The sequence below is a fragment of the Pelophylax lessonae genome, assembly GCF_965119305.1.
Source record: "Pelophylax lessonae genome assembly, chromosome: 6".
NCBI lineage: Eukaryota > Metazoa > Chordata > Amphibia > Anura > Ranidae > Pelophylax > Pelophylax lessonae.
Window position 1 is genome coordinate 216230475 of NC_138773.1, and position 24177 is coordinate 216254651.

The 24177-nt window shown below is 45.4% G+C and overlaps 1 protein-coding gene across 2 annotated transcripts in view; it reads right to left on the reverse strand.

The window, feature by feature from the left end:
- KANSL1L (KAT8 regulatory NSL complex subunit 1 like) overlaps positions 1 to 24177 on the reverse strand; it is a 147028-nt gene that overhangs the window by 47105 nt on the left and 75746 nt on the right. For both annotated transcript variants that reach the window (XM_082261898.1, XM_082261899.1), the window contains exons 5-8: positions 23948 to 24072; positions 23655 to 23832; positions 12209 to 12374; positions 3149 to 3235 (exon numbers count right to left, since the gene is read on the reverse strand). In XM_082261898.1, the coding sequence (XP_082118024.1) occupies positions 3149 to 3235; positions 12209 to 12374; positions 23655 to 23832; positions 23948 to 24072 (556 nt within the window). The remainder of the gene's footprint in view (positions 1 to 3148; positions 3236 to 12208; positions 12375 to 23654; positions 23833 to 23947; positions 24073 to 24177) is intronic.

The window sequence follows — 24177 nt, forward strand, 5'->3', positions numbered from 1 at the left end:
TCTAAATGTAGTCATTTATTCATAGGTACTAGTGTGCCTCTTTCTACCGTTTAGAGTTGGAACCACACTTCCATAGGATAACTTTATACAAGTCAAAAATTGTGACTGTGCTATGCATAATAAATAGAAAGCAGCCTTTATCAACCAGGGTGCCCAAGCACCCTGGGGCCCATTGAGGTATCTTCAGGTGTGCCTTAGCAAAAGGTCTAAAAGTTGCCTAAAAATTGTATAAAAGCCTGCGAGTGGAACAAGCCTGTCTTTTAGTTACACAAAGCCACAGATTTTTATTGTGCACCATTACGAATGTCTAGCAACAGGCGTCCTATCAACCAATGACATAATCAGTAAATAAGCAGAATGATGGTTGCCTGCTCAGCATCCTTGTTTGACCCTCCCCTGCCTCTCTCCATCAGCGCTGGGGTCACATTAGCCGAGTGATGGAGAAAAACCGAGGGAGAAGAGAAACATCGGACTACTAGTTAGTACCAGTGTTCAAAAGTATATTTGCTTTGGTAGAATAAATCACCTCTAAGGCTGGGTGTGCTACGTGTGTGGATGTTGCTGCATTATGTAAAACTATTCGAATTTTTTTTAAATTTTTGAATGGTGTGCCCTGAGACTGTCCATAATTTTAAAAGATGCCTTGACTGAAAAAAAGATTGAGAAACACTGCCCTAAAGAACAGTTCTTACATGATCCAATATAAAAATTCATATACTTTTTAACCGAACCGCCGACCCACACTGTACTTGTGGTCTTCCGTCAGTATACTGCTTCCGTGCAGTCATGAACATATTTCCCAGATTTTCCCAGCCACCCTCATACAAAGCTAGCCAACAACCTAGCTTGTTCAAGTTTTGGAGCCTTCTCCTTTATTGAACAGTTTCACACTCAATTTATACACACATGAGCACACCCACTCCTGATCAAATTACTACACACAGGTCAGGGGTTGCCTGATTACATTATTCTATGCAGATGAAGTTGTATACAGAAACAGAATTAACCTGAACTAATTATCTGGCCATCTGGACAGAACAATGTGAGGTCATTAACATTTAACAATGGGACAGGCAGACTTAACACAATCCACATTCCATCTCAATAGATAGACAATAGGACAAGACTGCCAATGACAGTCTGTCCGTCTACATTGAAACACATGGAATACACATCTAGGTGTCATACACTCCATGGCAACAAACCACAGGTCTCACAGTGCAAAGTGGGATCAAATCTCCACATTTCTTGAGAGACACCGTTGACAAATATCACTCTCCCATCTGAAGACATCTAAACCATTCTCTCAGCGTCCGCCAAGTATCTGTCCCTCACTCCCAGTGACAGCGAACATCGTCACATACTTCATATGTGCTATTTCATCCAAAAACACAGCAGTCATAACAAATATCAATAAGGTGAAAAAAATAAAAATTTGAGGCACAACTGGAATTATTTTATTCACCTTATTTATGGATGTGGGAACACATACTGTCTGCAGCCACCCGCACATTTATTATTTTTAGATTGTAGCGTGGTTTATAGAACTGTTTTCACTTCAATTGAACAAATATCAAAACTCAATATTCCAAAAGAATTAAATAAATAATAATACATTGCGGTCGGTAAAGTGTACGGTGTTATCGAAATTTCATAATATATATTAAAGTGTCCAATGCAGTAAAAGTCCATCCACAAAGCGCTTTAATCAAAGTGTATAATCTTCCCATCCACTTTATATTATTTATTTATTCTTTGGGAATATAGAGTATTGATATTTGTTATTAATTTTGGGGTTTTGGGATGAATAAGCAAATATGTAGCATATAAACTTATTTAATGGATCATGCAAGAGCTGTCCTTTAGGGTTATTAAGCATAGCAGGGTCACAATTTTTCCTTATACGTTTTTGGGAGCACTATTTACTTTTAATGACTCAGCTATGGATTACATTAAGATAAGGTTTTTGATTTTCCATGTGGCACAGACTTAAAGTAGAACTATAGGCAAAACTTTTTTTTTTTTCATTTTAGATAGAACAAGGGAGGGTTATAATCCAGTGCAGAATTTTTTTTCGGCATCTGGGTCCCACTGCGGAGATTTCCCTTCACTTCCTGTCCCACAGCCAAACAGGAAGTAAGAAGAAATCTCTGCAAATTAAGATAATTCCTTGGGGGCCCCCAGGTCACCATAATTAGTGTCCTCATTGGAAGATTTCCCTCTATTACTTTTCTGGGGACAACCTAAAATTTGAGATTTTCTTTTAACTTTCACTTTCAATGATAATGGTAAACAGGACAAATAGAGAGGGGGACACAGACAGCAGTAAAGACTAACAAGTGTTCTAATCCATAAAGTTTTAGTTATACTTTAATTTGAGTATTTGATAACTTTATGTGACTTCCAAATACATTTATCAATGCAGTACCTTTAAAGTGGTAGTAAACTCTGTACTACTACTTGTACCTACAGGTAAGCCTATAATAAGGCTTACCTGTAGGTACTGTGAACGTGCACAGTTTAGGAGATATTCAGTGTGCATGCAGCTGTAGACACCGGTGCCGGACCTTCAGAGCCTGTGCTGGAAACGGCGGTTCCCGCATGCATGTGCGGGTGTGACATCATTACGCCCCTGGCCACTCATGTAGCTGGAGGCTGTAGCTGGAGGCCACGAACCCAGAAGGAAGACAGGGGGAAGATGTCAGCCATCTCATTGTTGACATTTCGGCGCTGGAGAGCTTCGCTCTAAGGTAAGTTTCTCATAATGTGCTAGTATGCTATTTTTTAGATCATTAGTGGTTTACCGCTTTAAGAACAGCTACAGCTAAATGGCAGGCAAAACTTTGGCACTACCACATAGAGCTGAAGCTTGCCTGACGAGGCAACCCATCACACGGATAAGCCAAATGGGAATTGGAGAGAGTGGAACATAGACGCAAGCTTTGACACTACCCGGAAGCAGAGTTTCGACTGTTAGTCCATATCTACAAGCTACATTTTTCTTAAGCCGCTACAGGTGCCTGCACTTTTTATCCATTTCAAAATAACTAAGGAAAGTTGTGAAAGGTTTTAAAAAGTTAAACCATTTTAAAATGAGAAAGAAAATTAGGATCCATCTAAATAAAATGAAATATCTGAGCAGACTTACAGTAAGGGTGGTGAGTGGTGTCCACATCATCTCCTCTAATTTCTCTGTTCTTCAGCAAAGCACCAAGGTATAAATGAAGAGGAAGGTCTGGAAGACAAATTATTTTACTTAAACAAAAAAAATACACATGCATCTTTACCATCACAAAACATAAAAGTAGAACTACGGCCTCCCATTAAAAAGTGTACTTGAGCACCTAAGTATATAGACATTTACAGTTTTCTCTTAGTCCCAGAAATACTTGTTAAGCTCTGCCAATAAAGTCCACCTAACGCAGCTTCCTGTGATGGTGTGGCAACAATGCTGCACTGCTCCTAAATTCAGAGCAGCGTTGTCCCTCTCATGTAGGCTGTTCCTGCTTTTACTACAGTGGGTTTAAAAATTGTTGCAGGGGGCGTAGCCATCAATATGGACACTGCTGATTCACAAGTCTGTAGCTTGTCATTTGCACCTGGCCACACCTAGTCCTGCCCATTGCTTTCTGGATATTGTTCAATAAAGTGGATGTTAACTTCCATCACTGACTTTTACCTATAGGTAAACCTATAATAAGGTTTACCTATAGGTAGTGTTAATATCTTCTAAATGTGCACTGTTTAGGAGATATTTACTGTACATGCAGCCAGTGACATCACTGGAGCATGAGCTCTGAAGGAATGGCCATCCGTGCTGTTCCTTCAGAGCCCTGTGCCATAAATGGCAGCTCCGGTGTGCATGCGCGGCAATGCATACTAGCACATTGCAGATTTATCTTGCAGGATAAAAAAAAAGCATTCAGCAGTTTACATCTGCTTTAAATCCATTCTTATTCCTGAATTTCTCCTTTTTCCCCTATCTTCCATTTGTTTGGAACGAACAGTGCACGTTAGTTGTGGTTATAGGCACTATACACACTATAAATCCCCAAAGTTCATAGTTCTAGTCCATCTCGGGAGTGAAAAAAAAAGAGAGTGGCTACGTTTCTAAATATAGTGGGACCATGGACAACAAACAATGGCACCCTCTAACAGGAAGACCAATCACATTCGCAAAAAAAAAAAAAAAAAAAAAAAGGAATTTGGAGAAGGCTGAAAGAAATAGAAGATACTTTTCTGAGTTAGGAATACAGACTTGAATACAGGTTTGTTTGTTTTTTTTAATTTTAAAGGTGCCCGTGTATCACATAGTAACTGGATTTGTTAGTCGTTTGGACTGTCTGGAGCCTTTAGTTTCATTTTAAACTGGGCATATACAATATCTCACAAACGTGAGTACACCCCTCACATTTTTGTAAATATTTTATTATATCTTTTCATGTGACAACACTGAAGAAATGACACTTTGCTACAATCTAAAGTAGTGAGTGTACAGCTTGTATAACAGTGTAAATTTGCTGTCCCATCAAAATAACTCAACACACAGCCATTAATGTCTAAACCACTGGCAACAAAAGTGAGTACACCCCTAAGTGTCCAAATTGGGCCCAAAGTGTCAATATTTTGTGTGGCCACCATTATTTTCCAGCACTGCCTTAACCCTCTTGGGCATGGAGTTCACCAAAGCTTCACAGGTTGTCACTGGAATCCTCTTCTACTCCTCCATGACAACATCACAGAGCTGGTGGATGTTAGAGACCTTGTGCTCCTCCACTTTCAGTTTGAGGATGCCCCACAGATGCTCAATAGGGTTTAGGTCTGGAGACATGCTTGGCCAATCCATCACCTTTACCCTCAGCTTCTTTAGCAAGGAAGTGGTCGTCTTGGAGGTGTTTTTGGGGTTGTTATTATGTTGAAATACTGCCCTGCGGGCCAGTCTCCGAAGGGAGGGGATCATGCTCTGCTTCAGTATGTCACAGTACATGTTGGCATTCATGGTTCCCTCAATAAACTGTAGCTCCCCAGTCAGGGCCGGACTGGCCTATCGGGATACCGGGAAATTTCCCGATGGGCCGCCGGCCATGGGGCCGCTTTAAGACCCGGCCGCCCGCAGCGCCGCTTTAAGACCAGGCTGCCCGCAGCGCCGCTTTAAGACCCGGCTGCCCGCAGCGCTGCTTTAAGACCCGGCTGCCCGCAGCGCCGCTTTAAGCATTGGCGGCCGCTGCATTGATTGGGGCCGCTCGCCGGTCGCCGGCGCCGCTGACAATGGTTGGCCACTGCAGGCATGCACTGCCCCGCCCCCCGCTGGGCTCCATCTCTCCTACGTCAGCTGCTGTGAGCGGCGTGACGTCACGAGGCGGCTGCCCCTGCGCGGCGGATCGGCGGCGGTGCATGAGCTGAGGCGAGCTGTGGCTGGCGCGGCTGCTGAAGAATGTCTCTCACGGCGCCGACAAGGATGGTCCATCCTCCTGTGAAACAGACGAGACGTCATGCGCCACATGTGATGTGATCGCAGGTGAGGGGGCTTACTAAGGGGTCTGTAGTGGGAGGGGCTTACTAAGGGGTCTGTAGTGGGAGGGGCTTATTAAGGGGTCTGTAGTGGGAGGGGCTTACTAAGGGGTCTGTAGTGGGAGGGGCTTACTGAGGGGTCTGTACTGGGAGGGGGGCTTACTAAGGGGTCTGTAGTGGGAGCGGGGCTTACTAGGGGGTCTGTACTGGTAGGGGGGCTTACTGGGGGGTCTGTACTGGGAGGGGGGCTTACTGGGGGGTCTGTAGTGGGAGGGGGGCATGTACTGGTAGGGGGGCTTACTAAGGGGTCTGTAGTGGGAGGGGGGCTTACTGGGGGGTCTGTAGTGGGAGGGGGGCTTACTGGGGGGTCTGTACTGGGAGGGGGGCTTACTAAGGGGTCTGTTTGTACTGGGAGGGAGGCTTACTAAGGGGTCTGTACTGGGAGGGGGGCTTACTAAGGGGTCTGTAGTGGAGGGGCTTACTAAGGGGTCTGTAGTGGAGGGGCTTACTAAGGGGTCTGTAGTGGGAGGGGGGCTTACTGGGGGGTCTGTACTGGGAGGGGGGCTTACTGAGGGGTCTGTACTGGGAGGGGGGCTTACTGAGGGGTCTGTACTGGGAGGGGGGCTTACTGAGGGGTCTGTACTGGGAGGGGGACTTACTGAGGGGTCTGTACTGGGAGGGGGGCTTACTGGGGGGTCTGTACTGGGAGGGGGCTTACTGAGGGGTCTGTACTGAGAGGGGGGCTTGCTGGGGGGTCTGTACTGAGAGGGGGGCTTGCTGGGGGGTCTGTACTGAGAGGGGGGCTTGCTGGGGGTCTGTAGTGGGAGGGGGGCTTGCTGGGGGGGTCTGTACTGGGAGGGGGACTTACTGAGGGGTCTGTACTGGGAGGGGGGCTTACTGAGGGGTCTGTACTGGGAGGGGGGCTTACTGGGGGGTCTGTACTGGGTGGGGGCTTACTGAGGGGTCTGTACTGGGAGGGGGGCTTGCTGGGGGGTCTGTACTGGGAGGGGGGCTTACTGGGGGGTCTGTACTGGGAGGGGGGCTTGCTGGGGGGTCTGTACTGGGAGGGGGGCTTGCTGGGGGGTCTGTACTGGGAGGGGGGCTTACTGGGGGGTCTGTACTGGGAGGGGGGCTTGCTGACGGGTCTGTATTGTATTAGGGATAGGGGGGAAAGAGCATTGTATTAGGGGGAGGGGGGGGTCAGCATTTTATAAGGGGGAGGGGCCGGGGGAACAGCATTTTATTAGGGGGAGGGAGGGTCAGCATTGTATTAGGGGGAGGGACGTTGCGCTGAAAATGATGTTGCGCTGAAAATGACGTTGCGCTGGTATAATGACGCAATGCTATGGTGCTGGTATGTCTTTTTTTCCAGTGCTGGTTTTCATACCCAGTCCGGCCCTGTCCCCAGTGCCGGCAGCACTCATGCAGCCCCAGACCATGACACTCCCACCCCCATGCTTGACTGTAGGCAAGACACACTTGTGTTTGTGCTCCTCACCTGTTTGCCGGCACATAGGCTTGACACTATCTGAACCAAATAAGTTTATCTTGGTCTCATCAGACCACAGGACATATAGTTCCAGTAATCCATGTCTTTAGTCTGCTTGTCTTCAGCAATCTGTTTGCAGGCTTTCTTGTGCATCATCTTTAGAAGAGGCTTCCTTCTGGGAAGACAGCCATGCAGACCAATTTGATGCACTGTGCAGCGTATGGTCTAAGCACTGACAGGCTAACCCCTCCACCCCTTCAACCTCTGCAGCAATGCTGGCAGCACTCATACATCTATTTCCCAAAGACAACATCTGGATATGGCGAGACATGTTCTGAGTGCAACCTCTCCTGTTAATTCTCTGCATGGTCTTGGCCACTGTGCTGCAGCTCAGTTTCAGGGTCTTGGCAAACTTCTCATAGCCTGGGGCAGTGGTGGCGAACCTTGGCACCCCAGATGTTTTGGAACTACATTTCCCATGATGCTCATGCACTCTGTAGTGTAGTTGAGCATCATGGGGAATTTAGTTTCAAAACATCTGGGGTGCCAATGTTCTCCATCACTGGCCTAGGGCATCTTTATGTAGAGAAAAATGTATTTTTCTTAGATCGTTTAGAGAGTGCTTTGCAATGAGGTGCCATGTTGAACTTCCAGTGACCAGTATGAGAGAGTGAGAGTGATAACACCAAATTTAACACACCTGCTCCCCATTCACACCTGAGACCTTGTAACACTAACGAGTCACATGACACCGGGGAGGAAAAAAAGGCTAAGGTGTACTTACTTTTGTTGCCAGAGGTTTAGACATTAATGGCTGTGTGTTGAGTTATTTTGAGGGGACAGCAAATTTACACTGTTATACAAGCTATAAACTCACTACTTTACATTGTAGCAAAGTGTCATTTCTTCAGTGTTGTCACATGAAAAGATATTATAAAATATTTACAAAAATGTGAGGGGTGTACTCACTTTTGTGAAATACTGTAAATTAGTGAATTATCAGATGAACAGATACTATTCAACTGCCTCGCAATGTATTTTGGTCCTGTTTTCCCCCTAAACAGGAGAGCCTTATCCTAGGTTCACATCTCTACGTTTTGTGCTGGTGCGTTAGTGCAGGTAAAGCAGGCCCTTAATTTACACCGATGGGAAACACGGGAAAAAGCCCTTGACCCTTTTTCCAAAACGCACCAGCAGGGCAGGTGCATGAAACCAAAACACTTTAAGATTTCCAATGTGCGGGGGTGCCTTTTAAAATTAATAGCAGCCCTGCGGGTCAGGAACCTGGCATCCAGTGTTCCTGGGCACATCTCCAGTTTTATTATTTTTAAAGAAGTTTATCATTGTGGGAAGCACACTTACTTGGGACTATGGCTGTCATGTGTTCTTTTCTCAAAGCTTCTTTGTTTCCCTACAAAACTGTGTGAAAGCATTTTTCATACAGAGAACATCCGTGCTTTTCAGAAGCATAACGGTGCCGAAACATCACCTCACATTGTCCTGAGGGGTTTGATAGAACTATATTTCCCATGACCACTTGCAAGGAGGAGCAAGTGAGGTTGAGAAGCAGATAGCCACAACTAAGGGATGAGATTCAATGTCTCTGTCCCACCTAGTCAGGAGCAGTTAGGGAGATGAGAGCACAGTGCTGATTGGCACATTGTTCTGTAGTCCACATGTGGGGCAGCCAGCTGGGACAGCCCATTACTAGTTATTACATTAACCTCCATGGCAGTATGATTATGTCAGGAATTATGTACCAAAAGCGGTACAATTTTTTGATATTTATAATTTATAATATATATATTATAAAATATAAATATTATATTAATAATAAATATATTATAAATTATATTATAAATTATAATTTCTTATAATATATATATAATATATATATAATATATATAATATAATTGACCATTTATAATATTTGATATTTTTCTGATACTAAGGTGATACAGTGTAATCCTCTCAGATTACATTGTATCACCTCCTTTTTATGTGTCTGTGTTGGTTCAACATTTGAATTTCCCTCCCAGTTCCGCTCCCATGCACCATTGCTGCTGCAGGGAACGGAACCAGGAAGTCATCAGAGCGACGGACGGCGCGGTGGGGATCTCGGTGGCGATCACAGCAATGGGAGATCATCGCTGGATCGCCAGGAGAAGGTAAGGAACCCTGCTGCAGGCTCTGCACATCTACCCCGACCGTGACTCGGGGATACCGATCCTAGCATGAAAAAACCACCCCGAGTCACGCTCGGGGTTACCGCTAAGGGAGTTAAGGCTGTATTTATGGCAGGTTCACTAGGTCTTTTTTTAAAACAGGAATATGGCTTCGTTCACATGTGGCACATTACATCATACACTAATGCAAAGCCGCATTTACCCACATATGGTGTACCCGAGATCAGTGCATCCCCATGCAGGCAGTCCTATTCATGTCAATTGAGACGCAACGTCTGTGCAGCCACTGCATTCCAAATGACGTCAACCTGAACTGCCTGCAGAGGGATGCACAGAACACTTGTGTACCCCATGTGGGTAAACATGGCCTTCGCACAGGAATACACCCCATGTGAGCAAGGCCTAACGGTTAGGGAGGAAATTACAGGGGGCATATTGAGGCTGATTTACGAAAACTGGAGAATGCAAAATCTGGTGCAGCTCTGCATAGAAAGCAATTAGCTTCCAGGTCTTTATGTCAAAGCTTAACCACTTTACCGCTGAGTACCGTAGTACTACTGCGGCAAAGTGGCTCTTGTAGGTCTGACGACGTAGACCTATGTCGCCAGACTCCTCCCCCTGTAGGCGGCGCTCGCGCGCCGCCGGAGGCGCGCTCCCACTGTTTTCATTCACAGCGGGAGTCGGGCCAGGGGAGGAGCGGCGGCGATCGCCGCTGCTCTGCCCCGATCGTCGGGGAATCCAGTTTGGAGATCCGCCCGCCTGTGTAAACAGAGCGGGCGGATCTCCTAAGTGACAGGGAGTGACAGATCGGAGTGTTCAGCATAGCTGAACATCCGATCTGTCCCTGGCTCACTCAGTCACCTCCCCCCCCACACGTTAGTAAGCACCAGGCATACATTAACCCCTCCCTCTCCAATAAAATTAACCCCTTCCCTGCCAGTGTCATTTTTACAGTAACAGTGCATATTTATAGCACTGATTACTGCAGTAATGTCACTGGTACCCCCAAAAGTGTCAAAAATGTCAGTCAAGGGTCCGATCTGTCCACCGCAATGTTGCAGTCCCGCAAAAAAAAATCGCAGATCGCCGCCATTACTCGTTAAAAAAAAAAACACCAAAAATGACATAAATCTTTCCCTTAGTTAGTAAACGCAATAACTTTTGCGCAAACCAATCAAAATACGCTTATTGCAATTTTTTTTACCAAACATGGGTAACAGAAAACAAATTGGCCAAAAATTAAAAAAAAAATTGGTTTTTACATCTTTTTTGGGGGGAATTTCATATAAAAAAATGTTAAAAATATTGTTATTTTTTCAAAATAAACGCTATTTTTTTGTTTATAGCGCAAAAAGTAAAAATCGCACAGGTGATCAAACACCACCAAAAGAAAGCTCTGTTTGTGGGAAAAGAAGGACGTAAATTTCGTTTGGGTACGGCGTAGCATGACCGCGCAATTGTCAGTTAAATTCGCACAGCGCCGAATCGCAAAAAGTGGCCCAGACGTAAGACAGCAAAATGCTCTAGTGGTAAAGTGGTTAATTGAACAAGCTGAAGTTAGAAGCTGATTGGCTACAATGCAGAGCTGCACCAGATTTTTCACTCTCCAGTTATAGTGAAACACATATTTTATATAGATGCGTTACACACAGAGTGATATATTTCAAGCATTTCTTTCTTTTATATTTGATGATTATGGCTTACAGCTAGTGAAAACCCAAAATTCAGTATCTCAGAAAATTAGAATATTACATAAGACCAATAGAAAAACGATTTTTAATACAGTTGGCTTTCTAAAAAGTATGTCCATGTACAGTATAGTATGCACTCTTAATAATACTTGGCCAAGGCTCTTTTTGCATGAATTACTGCATCAATGCGGTGTGGCATGGAGGAGATCAGCCTGTGGCACTGCTGAGCTGTTATGGAAGCCCAGGTGGCTTTGATAGTTCGTCTGTATTGTTGGGTCTGGTGTCTCTCATTTTCCTATTGACAATACCCCACAGATTCTCTATGGGGTTTAGGTCAAGCAAGTTTGCTGGCCAGTCAAGCACAGTGATACCATGATCATTAAACCAGGTATTGGTACTTTTGACAGTGTAGGCAGGTGCCAAGTCCTGCTGAAAAATGAAATCAGTATCTCCACAAAGCTGGTCATTTTGCTTTTTAAATGTTTTGCTTTTTAATTCTATTTTAAACTGAATAGGTTGCTTTACAAGGTGAGGGTTTACATATACTTTAAATTAAAGTGGATGTAAACCCTCACATATACCCAGTGAAGTGAATAGCCTCAGATGATACACAGAGATGAAACAAATCTCCCTACATACGTTTTACATGTATATCTGCTGTCTTCAGCTTGCTATATTCTTTAGAAAGTGCACATTGTGTTAGAGATTTTTTCTTTGTGTTCAGCACTGGGTGTGGAGTCTTGACATACACTGTGTGACAGCTGATTGGAGAAAAGAAACACCCCCCTCCATATAGGCAAAGGAAGGAAGGAATGTGCAGAGCTGTGCTGTGAATAGACCAGCTCTCTGCTAATCTTTTTAGAGCGCCATCCCCAACACAAATGTCAGGCTGGTTTTATCTTGGTTGTCGGAGAACTTGTCAGAAGTGATCATGCTCATAACAAAAGAAAGGAGCAGCAGAAAGACACAGGACTTAGGGCTTTGGAGAGAGATAAGAAAACACTAGAGATATATGTGCCCAGGTTAAATTTCATAAAATCAGGTTTATATCTACTTGAAATTAAGTTAATTAAAAAAAACTGACAAGGAAGGCATTTAAAAAAATAAAAAACTGTAAATGGGTAGCAGGGGTGGGAAAATTTTACACGCTCGGAATGCATACAGAATGAATTGCTCATATAAACATCTCTGCTAGTTCTAAACTGAGCTGTTGGCCTTTGTTCTTTTATTTTTACACATCAGTGTTAGATCTCTGACATATACAGTAGATCATTACATTTTCTCCATACTGAAGGGAACAACCTGCAATAGAAATATGAAAGTGTTCTTACCAGATGGCAATGACAAGACGGGATGGAAATGCGGTTCTATCTCACACACATTGCTTTTCACTAATACAGGTTTCTGCAGCTTGTCACAACAGGTCCAGGTAGAGTGGTGGTTTGAGGTTTGCAGTGACTCATTACAACAATAAACAGCTTTGTGGGAGAGCATAGCCTGCAGCAATCAGATCGTAACCACGTTAGCTTCAGGGAAACATGCAACCAACATAATCTAAACAGTCAAAACCACTTAAATGTTTAAACTAAATGGAACATTTTAAAGTATCTCCAGAAGTTAGAAGCAGATAAACAATGTTATACGATACATTCAGCACCACACTCCAAATCTGAGTCGTTAAACATAACTATAAAAAAATAAAGTAAAAGTAATCCGGTCACAATTCTAAGCATAGGATGAAAAAATGCATTCGTGGGGATACCTTTAATAAAAACTGCATTTCAAAATTATCAGTAGATCCAGATATATAGAAAGCTGAACTTTACGCACTTTTCCTGTAAAAGTTTAGGTTGGCCCTGCCTAAGCAAAAAAGAAGATATAACTGGTACCTTCATCATGCTATACAGCATGGATGGATAATTCTCCTGCTGCAGCCATTGTATTTGCACAGCCGGCACCAGTCAGAATGCCCAAACAGCTGCTGTAACTGACTGGATGCAGCCACTGTTCAGCCAAAGTGTTGTTGTTCAGCTCCTTCGATTTTTTATTTCAAAGAATGTTGCACTGGAGGGTGGCAAATGGTCCACCCAAGGAGCTAACTCAGGCTGGTTGATCAGGAACCACGTATAGCTAGCTTAAATTGATTGTAAAGGCACACGCTTTTTTACCTTCATGGATTCCATCCATGAAGGTAAAAAACGTTCTGTTTGCATCAGCCTCACCTAATACTTACCCAAGCCCCCTCTCCATCCAGTGCTGTCCACAAGAGCCTTGCCTCTCTGGGGACTCACACTCCCGATTGGCTATTGGCAGCAGCGGGAGCCAATGGCTGTCAATCAGAAGGAGGGGGTGGGGCCAAACTGCGGCTCTGTGTGTGAATGGACACACAGAGCAGCGTCTTGATGCGGTGCCCCCATAGCAAGCTACTTGCTGTGGGGGCACCCAACAGGAGAGAGGAGCCAGGAGCGCTGGCGTGGGACCCGATAAGACGAGGATCCAGGCTGTTCTGTGCAAAACCACTGCACAGAGCAGGTAAGTATAACATGCTTATGATTTTTTTGGGAAAAAAAAGCGTTACAAATCACTTTAAAGCTGAAATTTAGGTATGGTTTGTTTAGCTTAGTTAAACTGGTCAAGCATGATGGACCTATGTAATTATGCATATACCATACCGGTGGGATTCCCGTGGAAGCTGGAAAAACCTGAAGTGGTGCTGTTACTACAGCGATTGCCACCAAGCAGCTGTACTGCTGCATAGTAACCACAGGGGGTCACCTGGGTTGCATGCATACAGAACGCCTTGCATTTTTCTCAATGAATGTAAGGAGTTCTCTGATTAAATGAGGTGGAGAGGCGGGGAGGTGACCTAACAATCTCCACCTCGTCTATTCAGAGAATGCTTTGCAATCATTGTGAAAAATGCAAGGAGTACTGTGAATGGTTCCCTTGCCAAGCAAGTGACTCCCTGTGTTCACTATGTAGTGGGGCAGTCGCTCAGCAAGGGACCCAAATATGACAACAAACATTGCAGTAGCAGCACCTACTACAATGATCTCCAGTTCCAATAGGCATCTCACAGGTATGGCACATACATACTTACATTGGTCCAAGCTGGAAAATCTAGACATGGGATTTGGCTTTAATTGATCCACTGGCAGGCACCGAGCACAGAATTGGGCTTTAAATCAATTTATTATTTATATTCATATCTAAATAGCTCCTATAACAACTCAAGAAACGTCACATTTTTCACTGCTGAAAAAAACGTGATTGCAGATTTTCAGTTACTGCACAGGAATTGTGATACGTATGTGGCCTCCCGTACTCACAAATTACAGCTAAATATAGAAACAATGAGGGAATTTATAAAGTAGAGTGAATCAGTTATTTGTTCAGGTTAAACTGTGAATCATTTATCAATGTATTTTCAGCATTTCCCGGATCTGCACCATAGGCTCAAGCCTTTTATCCCAAAGTTCAGAACATTGAAGCATTTCTGCATATATCTGCAGTATCACAGCACCTGTCATTTTATTCTCTTTATACTATTTATATCCACCGGGGGGGGGGGGGGGGGGTGCATCTTAAAAACTTAAGACAGTATTACAGAATGTCGTTTATCAGCAACCATATTAATCAACATTTCCCTAAGGGATGGTTGCACATTAAAAAAAAAAGTTCCAACTGTTTTTCTTTACTTCTGCATAAACTGTGTAGAGGTCCTTTATGAACTATACAAGTTGAAGCCAAACTCCTGGAGTTAGAAAAAAAAATACCCTTACAGTTCCCCCCCTGCATTGGAAGGTTTAAAATGCCCTTTAAGTCTAAGGAGGAGATGAAACAGCTCTAATACTTACCATACCCACAGCTCTGGCTGGCTCAAGCGCTGTCCTCTTTCTCTGCCTGGTACTCTGGGTGGTCCCTCAATGTCATCACCTACAATGCAGGGCTATTAACCCTGTATTGTATGTGGTGGGGGCGAGCATGTGTCAACAGCGTAAGCGGCTTAGAGAGGCATCTCCGGGGAACTGATCACAATGCTGAAGCGCAGAATAAAGCAAGTATTTCTCCTTATTCCTGTACCCCCAGACCAGCGTTGCCAACCTACTAGAATTAAATATACTGACATGACACCCAGGTTTCAGTAAATTTTTACTGGCACTGCTACATTTTTACTGCCATTTCTAAAAGTTACAAAAATGGGATTTTTGACTTACCGTAAAATCCATTTCTCTAAAGTTCATTGACAGACACAGCTCCTGATCTTCTTAACCATTGGGTTATACTGCCCCCAACGGGAGTAGGACACTAGGCAGAAAAAAGTCTGACTACGCCTATAGGCAGTCCCAGGGGATATACTCCCTCTCTACTATAGGTAATCAGTTTTGTTACAAGCAGTGTCAGAGGAATTACAACTCCACAGCGTGGTGGGTGCAGTGTCCATTAATAAACATCAGAGAAAGGATTTTACAGTAAATCAAATATCCCATTTTCTCTTTCGTCCATTGACAAGCACAGCTCCTGATCTTCTTAACCACTGGGATGTCCAAAAGCAGTGTTAAACATGCGGGGTGGGAACAACGAAAAAGAAACTCCCAAGGCTGACTATAGCCAACCAGGTAAACAGGTGCTCAACCAAAACAACTGGGGCTCACCTGAAAAAAACAATACATCCTCAAAGAGGACACAATCCTAAACAGCAGCCTGCAAAAACCTTGCGGCCAAAGGAAGCATCCGCAGATGCCAACGCATCCACTTTATAGAACTTTGTGAAAGTGTGCACCGACGACCAGGTGTCTGCCTTGCAAACCTGCGTCATTGACGCCTGATGACGTAAGGCCAGGAGGCACTATGCGCCTAAGTAGAATGTGCCTTGACAGAGAGAGATGAGGAACCTGACACTTGATAGAATAGACCTGAACCACCGTTTGTTCGATTCATCTGGAAATGGTCACAGAGGAAGAGGACAACCCTTTCCAAGGCCCATCTGTGAGCACAAATAGTGAGTCTGACTTCCTAAAAGACTCTGTAGCTGCCGAGTACAACCTAATTGCCCAGACCACATCCAAAGCATGCAAAGCAATTTTCTTCGGATGTTTTGGCCTGGGACACAGAGAAGGCAACACAAAGTTTTTATGCAAATGAAAATAAGAGACAACTTGAGGAAGGAATGATGGACAGTGGCGAAGAACCACCTTTTCTCTGTGAACCACCAAGGTGAACGACAGGATAACACTGCCAATTCCGACACCCTGCGTGCAGAGGTGAAAGCCACCAAAAAGGCCACCTTCAGGGACAATGTAAGCAGGGGAATCGCTGGAAGATTCTCTAAAGGAGGCTTCTGGAAGACAGAGCACCAAATTGAGGTCCCAAGGCAGCAACAGAGTCCGCACTGGAGGGGTCAAGTGCCTAACTCCCTGAACAAAAGTATGTACCAGGGAGTATGTGGCCAAGGACCATTAAAAGAAGACAGCTAAGGCTGAGACCTGACCCTTGATAGTACTTAAGGCCAGTTTCTGCTCAACCCCCCCCCCCCCCCCATTGAAGGAGGGTCAAGATCCGAGCCACCGAAAAAGAGCAAGGATGAACCCCAAGAGCCACACAATGTTCGTCTTCCTTGTACGATGGTAGATCTTCCTAGAAGTAGATTTCTTAGCTTTTACCAGCGTTGGAATCACAGACTCAGTCAAAACCTCTATCCAACAGCACCTGGAGTTCAACAGCCAAGTCGTCAAAGTCAGCCACTGTAAAGAGGATGGAAGATTGGTACTTGGGACAGCAGATTCCCCCTGAGAGGAAGCTTCCAAGGAACGTTGGCGACCAGCCACACAAGATCGGCGTACCAAGCCCGGCGAGGCCAGTCCAGGGCCACTAAGATGACCGGAATACCTTCTGCCTCGATCCTGCCTTGGCAGAAGCTTGGGAGGAGGGAAGGCATAAATCAGATGATACTGACCCCACGGGGCCACCAGCGCATCTGTGGAGTCCACCAGAGAATCCCTTCACGAGCCACTAACCCCTGCACCTTTCTGTTGAGCCAAGACGCCAACAGATCCACCTTGGGGATGCCCCAATGGAGACACAACTGATATAACACCTCTGAATGAAGGGACCACTCCCCTTGCTCCAACGCCTGCCGACTGAGGTAATCCGCCTGCCAGTTTTCCACCTCTGGAATGTGTACAGCGTTGAGGGCTGGAACAAACCAGTCTGCCCACTTTAGAATACCGGCTACCTCCAGAGCGGCCAGGACACTTCTATAACCCCCTGGTTATTGACATAAGCCACGGCCGTGGCATTGTCCGATTGAATGTGCACTGACATCTCTGAAGACAGTCTGATCGCTCAGAGTTCCAAGACATTGTTGAGTAGTCTGGACTCTTCCAGTGTCCAGATCCCCTGAACAGAATTTTTGCAGAGGACACCTTCCCAGCAAGGGAAGAAAGGATTTGCCCAGCCGAAGCGCCGGAGAACTAAGCAACCATATCAAGGACTCTTTTGTTCCTCAAGCTCAGCCAGGTCTGATTGTCCAGAGACTGCAATTTCTTGTCCCATTTAGCCAGAATCTCCCTTGCAGGGGCCTTGTATGGAACTGTGCATACGGAACATCCTTGAAGGTAGACACCATCAGGCCCAGCACCCGCAGGCAAGTCCGGAGGGATGACCATCTGCTGGACAGCAGGAGACAAATTGCAGCCTGCAGTTTCTGGGAGTTTGTCCAGAGGAAGGAGCACTCTGGCTAAGGCCGAGTCCAAAGTCAGACCCAGGTAGTCCAGCTTTGTGGACGGAACCAGAGCAGAATCCTGAAAATTTAGAATCCAGCCAAACGCCCTCAAAGTTCATATGGTGATTTCCAGGTTTTCCACCAGAGCAGGTTACAAGTAAACAGGTTGGAGTAAAAACTCCTGAAAACTTTCCAAAGTCGGAACCGGGACAATCATCCTTTGAAGTAAAAGGTCTTGCACCGCCCCAAAAAGAACCTGTAAGGAGACTGGGGACAGTCGCACGTTTGAAGGAAGAACCTTACCGCAGAGTAAAAACGAAACTCAATCTTGTAGCAGGACCGTATGACCTCGTGGACCTACTTGTCTTGTACCAGGGAAGTCCACGGGTCTGGGAACGAACCAGCGAAGACATCCCCCACCCCATATACGGGTGAGGGCGCACCTTTCAGCTGAAGGGGCCTTGTCCGCTGGTCTGGAGAAGCCCGCTCTTGACTTGCCAGACCAAGTTCACTTGGATCCTGCAGAGGAGGCCCCAAAGAGCTTCGATCCCTTGTCAATCGACCCTGAGGGGCGAAAAAACTTCTTATGACCCGAGAAGGGCCCGCATCTACGACGAAGGTCCTTGCCCTTAGTAAACAGAACAGGATATATGGTAATCCGTAGTGGGCCTCAAAAGTACTGGAACATATTATATGCCTAGTCACCCAATTGTGTATGGTGGCACAGCTAGGACTAGAGAAAAAGCATAGAGTAACCGTTGGTATATATAATAATGCAAAAACAAAAATTGTGGTAGTGATCCAACATGGAGCACTCCCACGGAAAGCCAACTAAGGATACTCGAGCAAGGAAATTAGTGCAAAACGGTAAATTTTATTTAGGCACTTGTGCCAATAAAAAATGAGAAAAAAAGATTAAATACAAGGCAATGGAGAGATACACTGTTTGGACATTGTTAAAAAAAACATGTAATAAAAAGTGGCATAAGACACATGTAACAGTAGAGACTGGAGCCGGTCAATACCGGATGAGGATGATCTAGTAATATTTCTGGACTGGCTAATACACTCAAGGGTGAATAAAGACAAGAAAACCAGATACTAGTATATATCTCATACGTGACCTCACATACCACCAGACATGTATCGAACAATGAGCTCGGTACGGTTGCCAGGTGGTATGTAATGACCTATGGATGCATCGAATAGCACAATGGAAAACGTACTTGGATGGAAATTGATGAAAGTAAATGACCCACTGTTACTGGGTGAAACTCACAGCACATCCATGTGGGTATATACACGGGGCACGGAAGATTGTGCAGTCCTCTCAAAACGGAGATGTGTGTGCCCTTAGTAGCCTGCGGAAGAAAGGTACTCACCCCCCCTGTGAGACCTTTATTGATGTCATCCAGGGTAGCACCAAACAGGCGATCTCCTTGAAAGATTTTTTAGAAGTCTGGTCCGCAGACCAGCATTTGAGCCAAAAGGCATGCCAAAGGACTGCTGCCGAAACAGACAGCCGAGCCACTAGGGGAGCAGCATCCAAAGTGACATCACAGATAAACTGCAGCCCCGAGACCAGCTGGTCCGCCATTTCAGCAAAGGCAGGGGTGAGCTACATCCCCTCTAGGTCACAACGCAAAAGCTTAGCCCATTTGGTCTGCGACACCAGGGCAATGGTGAATATCAGCCTCAATCCTGAACCAGTCAGGGTGTACATATTGTGGGCCACAGCCTCCGCCTTCCTGTCAGCCAGGTCCGTAAAGACCAGGGGCTCTTCAACTGGAATCATGGTTGCCTTGTTTAATCTGGAAACCGGAGGGTCCACCACCGGTGGAACAGTCTACTTCTTAAGAAGGGACTACTCATTGGGGTATCGCCTAGCAACTCACTCAGGGGCCCCAAGGGGATGCTTTGGTCAACCATTCTGTCAAAGTAGGAGGAGAAAGGGAAATCCTTTGCCGCTCTGGATGGCTTTAGAGTGCAAAAGGGAACCTGCACCTCCGTTGCAGCTGCGTCCTCCAACTTTAAGCCTCAAGTACAGATACAATCAATGCGTCCACCAGCGCCTTTTCATGCGCAGTTGCAGAAGTGGAGGATTCAGGGCACGTGGTCGCAGATCCAGCAGGGTGACCCACGTCCATGGCGGCCGAATAAGATTCAGGAGCTGAAGAGACAGATGAAGCAGGGAAAGGCGGGGTGCTTTATGCCAGCCCATCACCCAAAAGCCACCTCTACCCGGGATACAAAAGACTCCAGGAGTCAGCACCAGGGGATGAGGAGGGGCTCCCACGGCCAAAAAAACTCCGCCCAGAAGGCTCCATAGACAGGGCCCCTGCTGTTTTCTATGGCAGACCACCGCAAAATGGGCACTAGACTACACAAACATGGCCGCCGTGCATTGGCATTTTGGCTACTACAAAATGGCGGCCAGACGAGGCACCACAAGCCTCCCAGGGACCCAGGCCTGAAGGACAGGCCCAGGCAGGACGAGGGACCCTGGCAGAACCCCCACCAGGTATAGCCCCCCCCGCACAGCCAATTGTCCGGTCACCGGTGGCGCACCCCCCCACCCCATTGCCAGCATAGAGCCCTGCCTCCACCCCAGAAGGTGGACCAGTCCACCCACACAGCCCCAGCATAAGTGGATTGGGGAACAGATGAAGGGGGTGCCTGACGGGAAGGAGGGGAAGCTGGGGGTCCGACTGTCCCATGGAGGGGCCCACATCCACCCCAAAACCCTCCAGGGGGAGAGGGAGGGACAGCTACTCATCATATCAGGAACCAGGCAGGCAGCGCTCCAGACAGAACCCCTCGCCATCGAAATGGGTGGCTGTTGGCCAGTGTTGGGGCAGTTACTCAAAAAAATGTAACTAGTTACTAGTTGTTAGTTACTTCTGTAAATTGTAACGAGATTACTTTACTAGTTACTGCATTTGAAAAGTAACTTCACTACTTATTACTTTACCTTCCTTTTTCCTAATTGACCGTGTAGAAGAAGATACATGACACTATTTCTGCATAGAGTTTATTGTATAAACACAGGCTTTGAGAAACATGAGAACAAAACCTGAAAAAACAGAATAAAACATAAAGTGCAACATAAAGTCATAAACTTCATCCCTCTCTATTCTTTGAAATAACAATTGTATCGCACGGCTTGGGTAACGCACGAAAGCGCTTTCCTATAGCCTAGTAAAGTAGTGTAGTTACCTCCTATAGCCTAGTAAAGTAGTGTAGTTACCAATATTAATATTGTAACTAGTTACGTTACTTCGTTACCAAAAAAATTATTGTAGCTACTGTAATCCGTTACTTTGTAACTCGTTACCCCAACACTGCTGTTGGCCAGGAGGAACGCTGCGACTCGGGCCAAGACTCGTATGCAACCTCGCACGACATTTAACTCGAGGGCCAGCCCCCGTCCGGTAAGGCTATGACTCAGCCGCATAGCGCGGAGCTGAGGTCTGGGTGCGCTCCCTGGTCAGACTGGGATGACCATTGGATCTAGATTATCCAGCCCATCGCCCAGTCTGGCACTTGATTGTAGATCTCACAGGAAAAAAACAGGAAAAAAAAATCTATCTAAAAAGAAAAAAATTGCCAGGACCAGAGATCCCAGCAAGGAACTAGGTCCTTACTCCTGACTAGGCAGAAAAAAACTGAGTACCTATAGCAGAGAGAGGGAGTATACCCCCTGGGACTGCCCAAAGGCATGGTCAGATTTTTTTTCTGCCTAGTGTCCTACTCCTGTAGGGGGCAGTATAACCCAATGGTTAAGAAGATCAGGAGCGGTGTCCGTCAATGAATGGAAGAGTAATTACAGTTTTAAATGCAAATTTCAGTATGTAGGCTACAAACAAGTATGCAATCAGAATGTGATTTAAGTTAGATATTAACAAAAAAAACTTTTTTTTTTTTTTTTTTTCGATATAGTAAGTAAGAAGCTTAGGCACAAGACTCTGAAGGACAAGAAATTAGAATGGGCAGGCACACACAAATGGCTCCCTTGCACCATGACATCACATGACACCTCCGCCAGACCCACCTCTTGCCGGTGCTGCCTGAACACACTGTAGCAGGCATGAATGGTCTTGGCCGGCTTTGGACTGGAACTGTGTATGTGCAGTTCCGAGCCGAGCATCACACCATATTTTTTTACTGGCAACCTTTTCCTGCTACTGGCATTTACTGGGAAAAAAAGTGCCCTTTTTTACTGGCTGCCAGTAAAAATACTGACGGTTGGCAACACTGCCCTAGACACAATGAGCATTTACACCTGCAATATGAAGGGGCCCACTACCTAACTAGGTATTTTCACTCCTGGTGGGAATGGAGCAGAAAAGGAGTGAAGGGGAGGGGAGTATAAGCTGCTGCAGGGACAGGCACTAAAGTGAACCTGGTGTTTGTCCTGCAGGAGCAAAAGCACAAGCTCATTTTAATGTTAAAACAAGATAATGAACTGTTGGATAGATGAACTAAGGAATGAGCGTTTGTATCTAGAGAAACTACAGTGACAGAATTTAATTTGTATGGTGGAAGAATTTGTAAAGTGGCTAAGCATAGTTGAGGCTTGTAAGTAGGAGACCTGGCAGACATAAAATGTAAAGTGTCCCCGGCATTAGAACAAGAAGATTAAAAAATGTTGGGTTATGAATATTTATACCCTGCACTCAAACCACTAGGAGCTTTATAGCCAGGGGGGTGGGCTGGGAGAGGATATATTTGAGTGTAACCTTGTGAAGCTCTCCTCCCCCCCAGGCCCCTGCCTTGGGGAGGGTATATGTTGGATGTCTAGACCTTTTAGGCCTGCTGCCTAAGGCAACCATGTGCTGCAACAGGCCAGAGTCCAGGGCCTAGGCTCACAATGTCTAACTGAATAAGGTCATGCCTGGGGGAGAGGAACTCTGCCTGAAAAAATTAACCATGGAGTAACTTTGGCTGGGATAGTTGGGACCTCGTCTCCAGTATATTGTCTTGTCTGAGAGTTTTCTACATCAGCTACTCTACAGCCAGGAGTTTGAACTCACAAGATGCCCAGCTGACTTAAAGCTTCTTTACCTGTGAAGGCTGACAGTATGTTTCATCCCTTTTTTTTCCACAATTACCAGAATGTTCTGTGACCTCAGGGGTTTCCTGTGCCCTAACCTTCTCTCCCCCCAAGCTGCTAAAAAAAATTATCTGTGAGCAAAGGATCAATTGTGTCAATTAACTCAATTCATTGGTCACCATAGCTGGGTAGGTAGGTGCTATGGGACAACTAAGGAACTGTTTAAGTCTTGACAGTCTAGGAGGACAGATACAATCAGCAGCTACTTCGAGGGTGAGCACTACACTTAGGAGAGTTCATACCCTTATTATGGCATGTGCAGGCCCATATCAGAAAATTTTGACAATCAGTTCATTGGCTTCATGGGTGATCTCTCACTGGCTTCTTCTTCTAAAAAAACACATCTGCCCTGGAAATCAGCATCATCTGAGCCAGGAAGAAAAGACATCATGGATATGGTAGCCTGGCATTCTAAAAGATGACCGATAGATCACCTCCAATTACGATAAACTCCAGTCTGCACTTAAATTTACTCTGGTTGCACTATAGACTATTCTAGTTGTTCGGTGTGGGTAGAATAGGCTTCTCTGTAGAGGAGGGTTTTAGGGATCGTCTAAAAGCTAATAGAGTAGGAGATAATCAGACAGATCAGGGTAAGGAGTTCCATAGGATTGGGGAGGCTCTGGTAAAGTCCTGGAGGTGAGCATGGGAGGAGGTGACGAGGGAGTAGAGAGCAGGAGGTTTTGAGAGGAACGAAGAGAGCGATTAGCCTGGATCACTTTTAGCAGATGCCAAATAGTCCACAAGAAAAAAACTATATAGGTGGGTTATGGCAGCTAGCTGTGTGCTGTCTCTATGGAAAACCCACAGTGCTCTGGGAATCCTATGTTAATAATGAATGCTGTATTATTCGTAAAACAATTTTATATAAATAGTGTAAAAACAAATGCGAAATACAGATTTAAAATCTTATTTAAAAATAAGCCTAGTTCAGACTTACTGTGCATCCAGAGCCAAGCCTATAAAGATTTCTCTTGTAATACAGTTGTAGAGGTCTGGTACGGGCTGAACTGCCCCCAAAAGTGGAGGGAGCTTTGGCATAGATACTCTTCCTTTCCTTTTTCGCCTGCTTCTGACCGAGTCCATTGAACAAAGATTCTGGCTTGTGCACTGGTGTTCTGAAAGAAAAGAAACCCTTGTGAAAATAAGAATGCAAAAATGCACCTTAAATATGAAGCTTACTTCACGAGATTGTCTTTTTCATACATGATAATTTGTTGAAATAATGCAAACCTGCTAGCTCTTGGAAATGCAGCTGCTCCATATTCACGGTTGGGAGATTTAACACAGGGCTTAGGAGATAGAGTGACTGGGAAAGAGGTCATCAGACTACTAACCATTTCTGTCAGCTGAGCACTCTGCAAGACAAGGAGAAGATAAATAATCATTGGCTGCGTCATTTGCTTGCAAGGGGTCATCATTTTTTTGCTGTTGCGTTAGATACAGTTTAAAAAAATCAGATG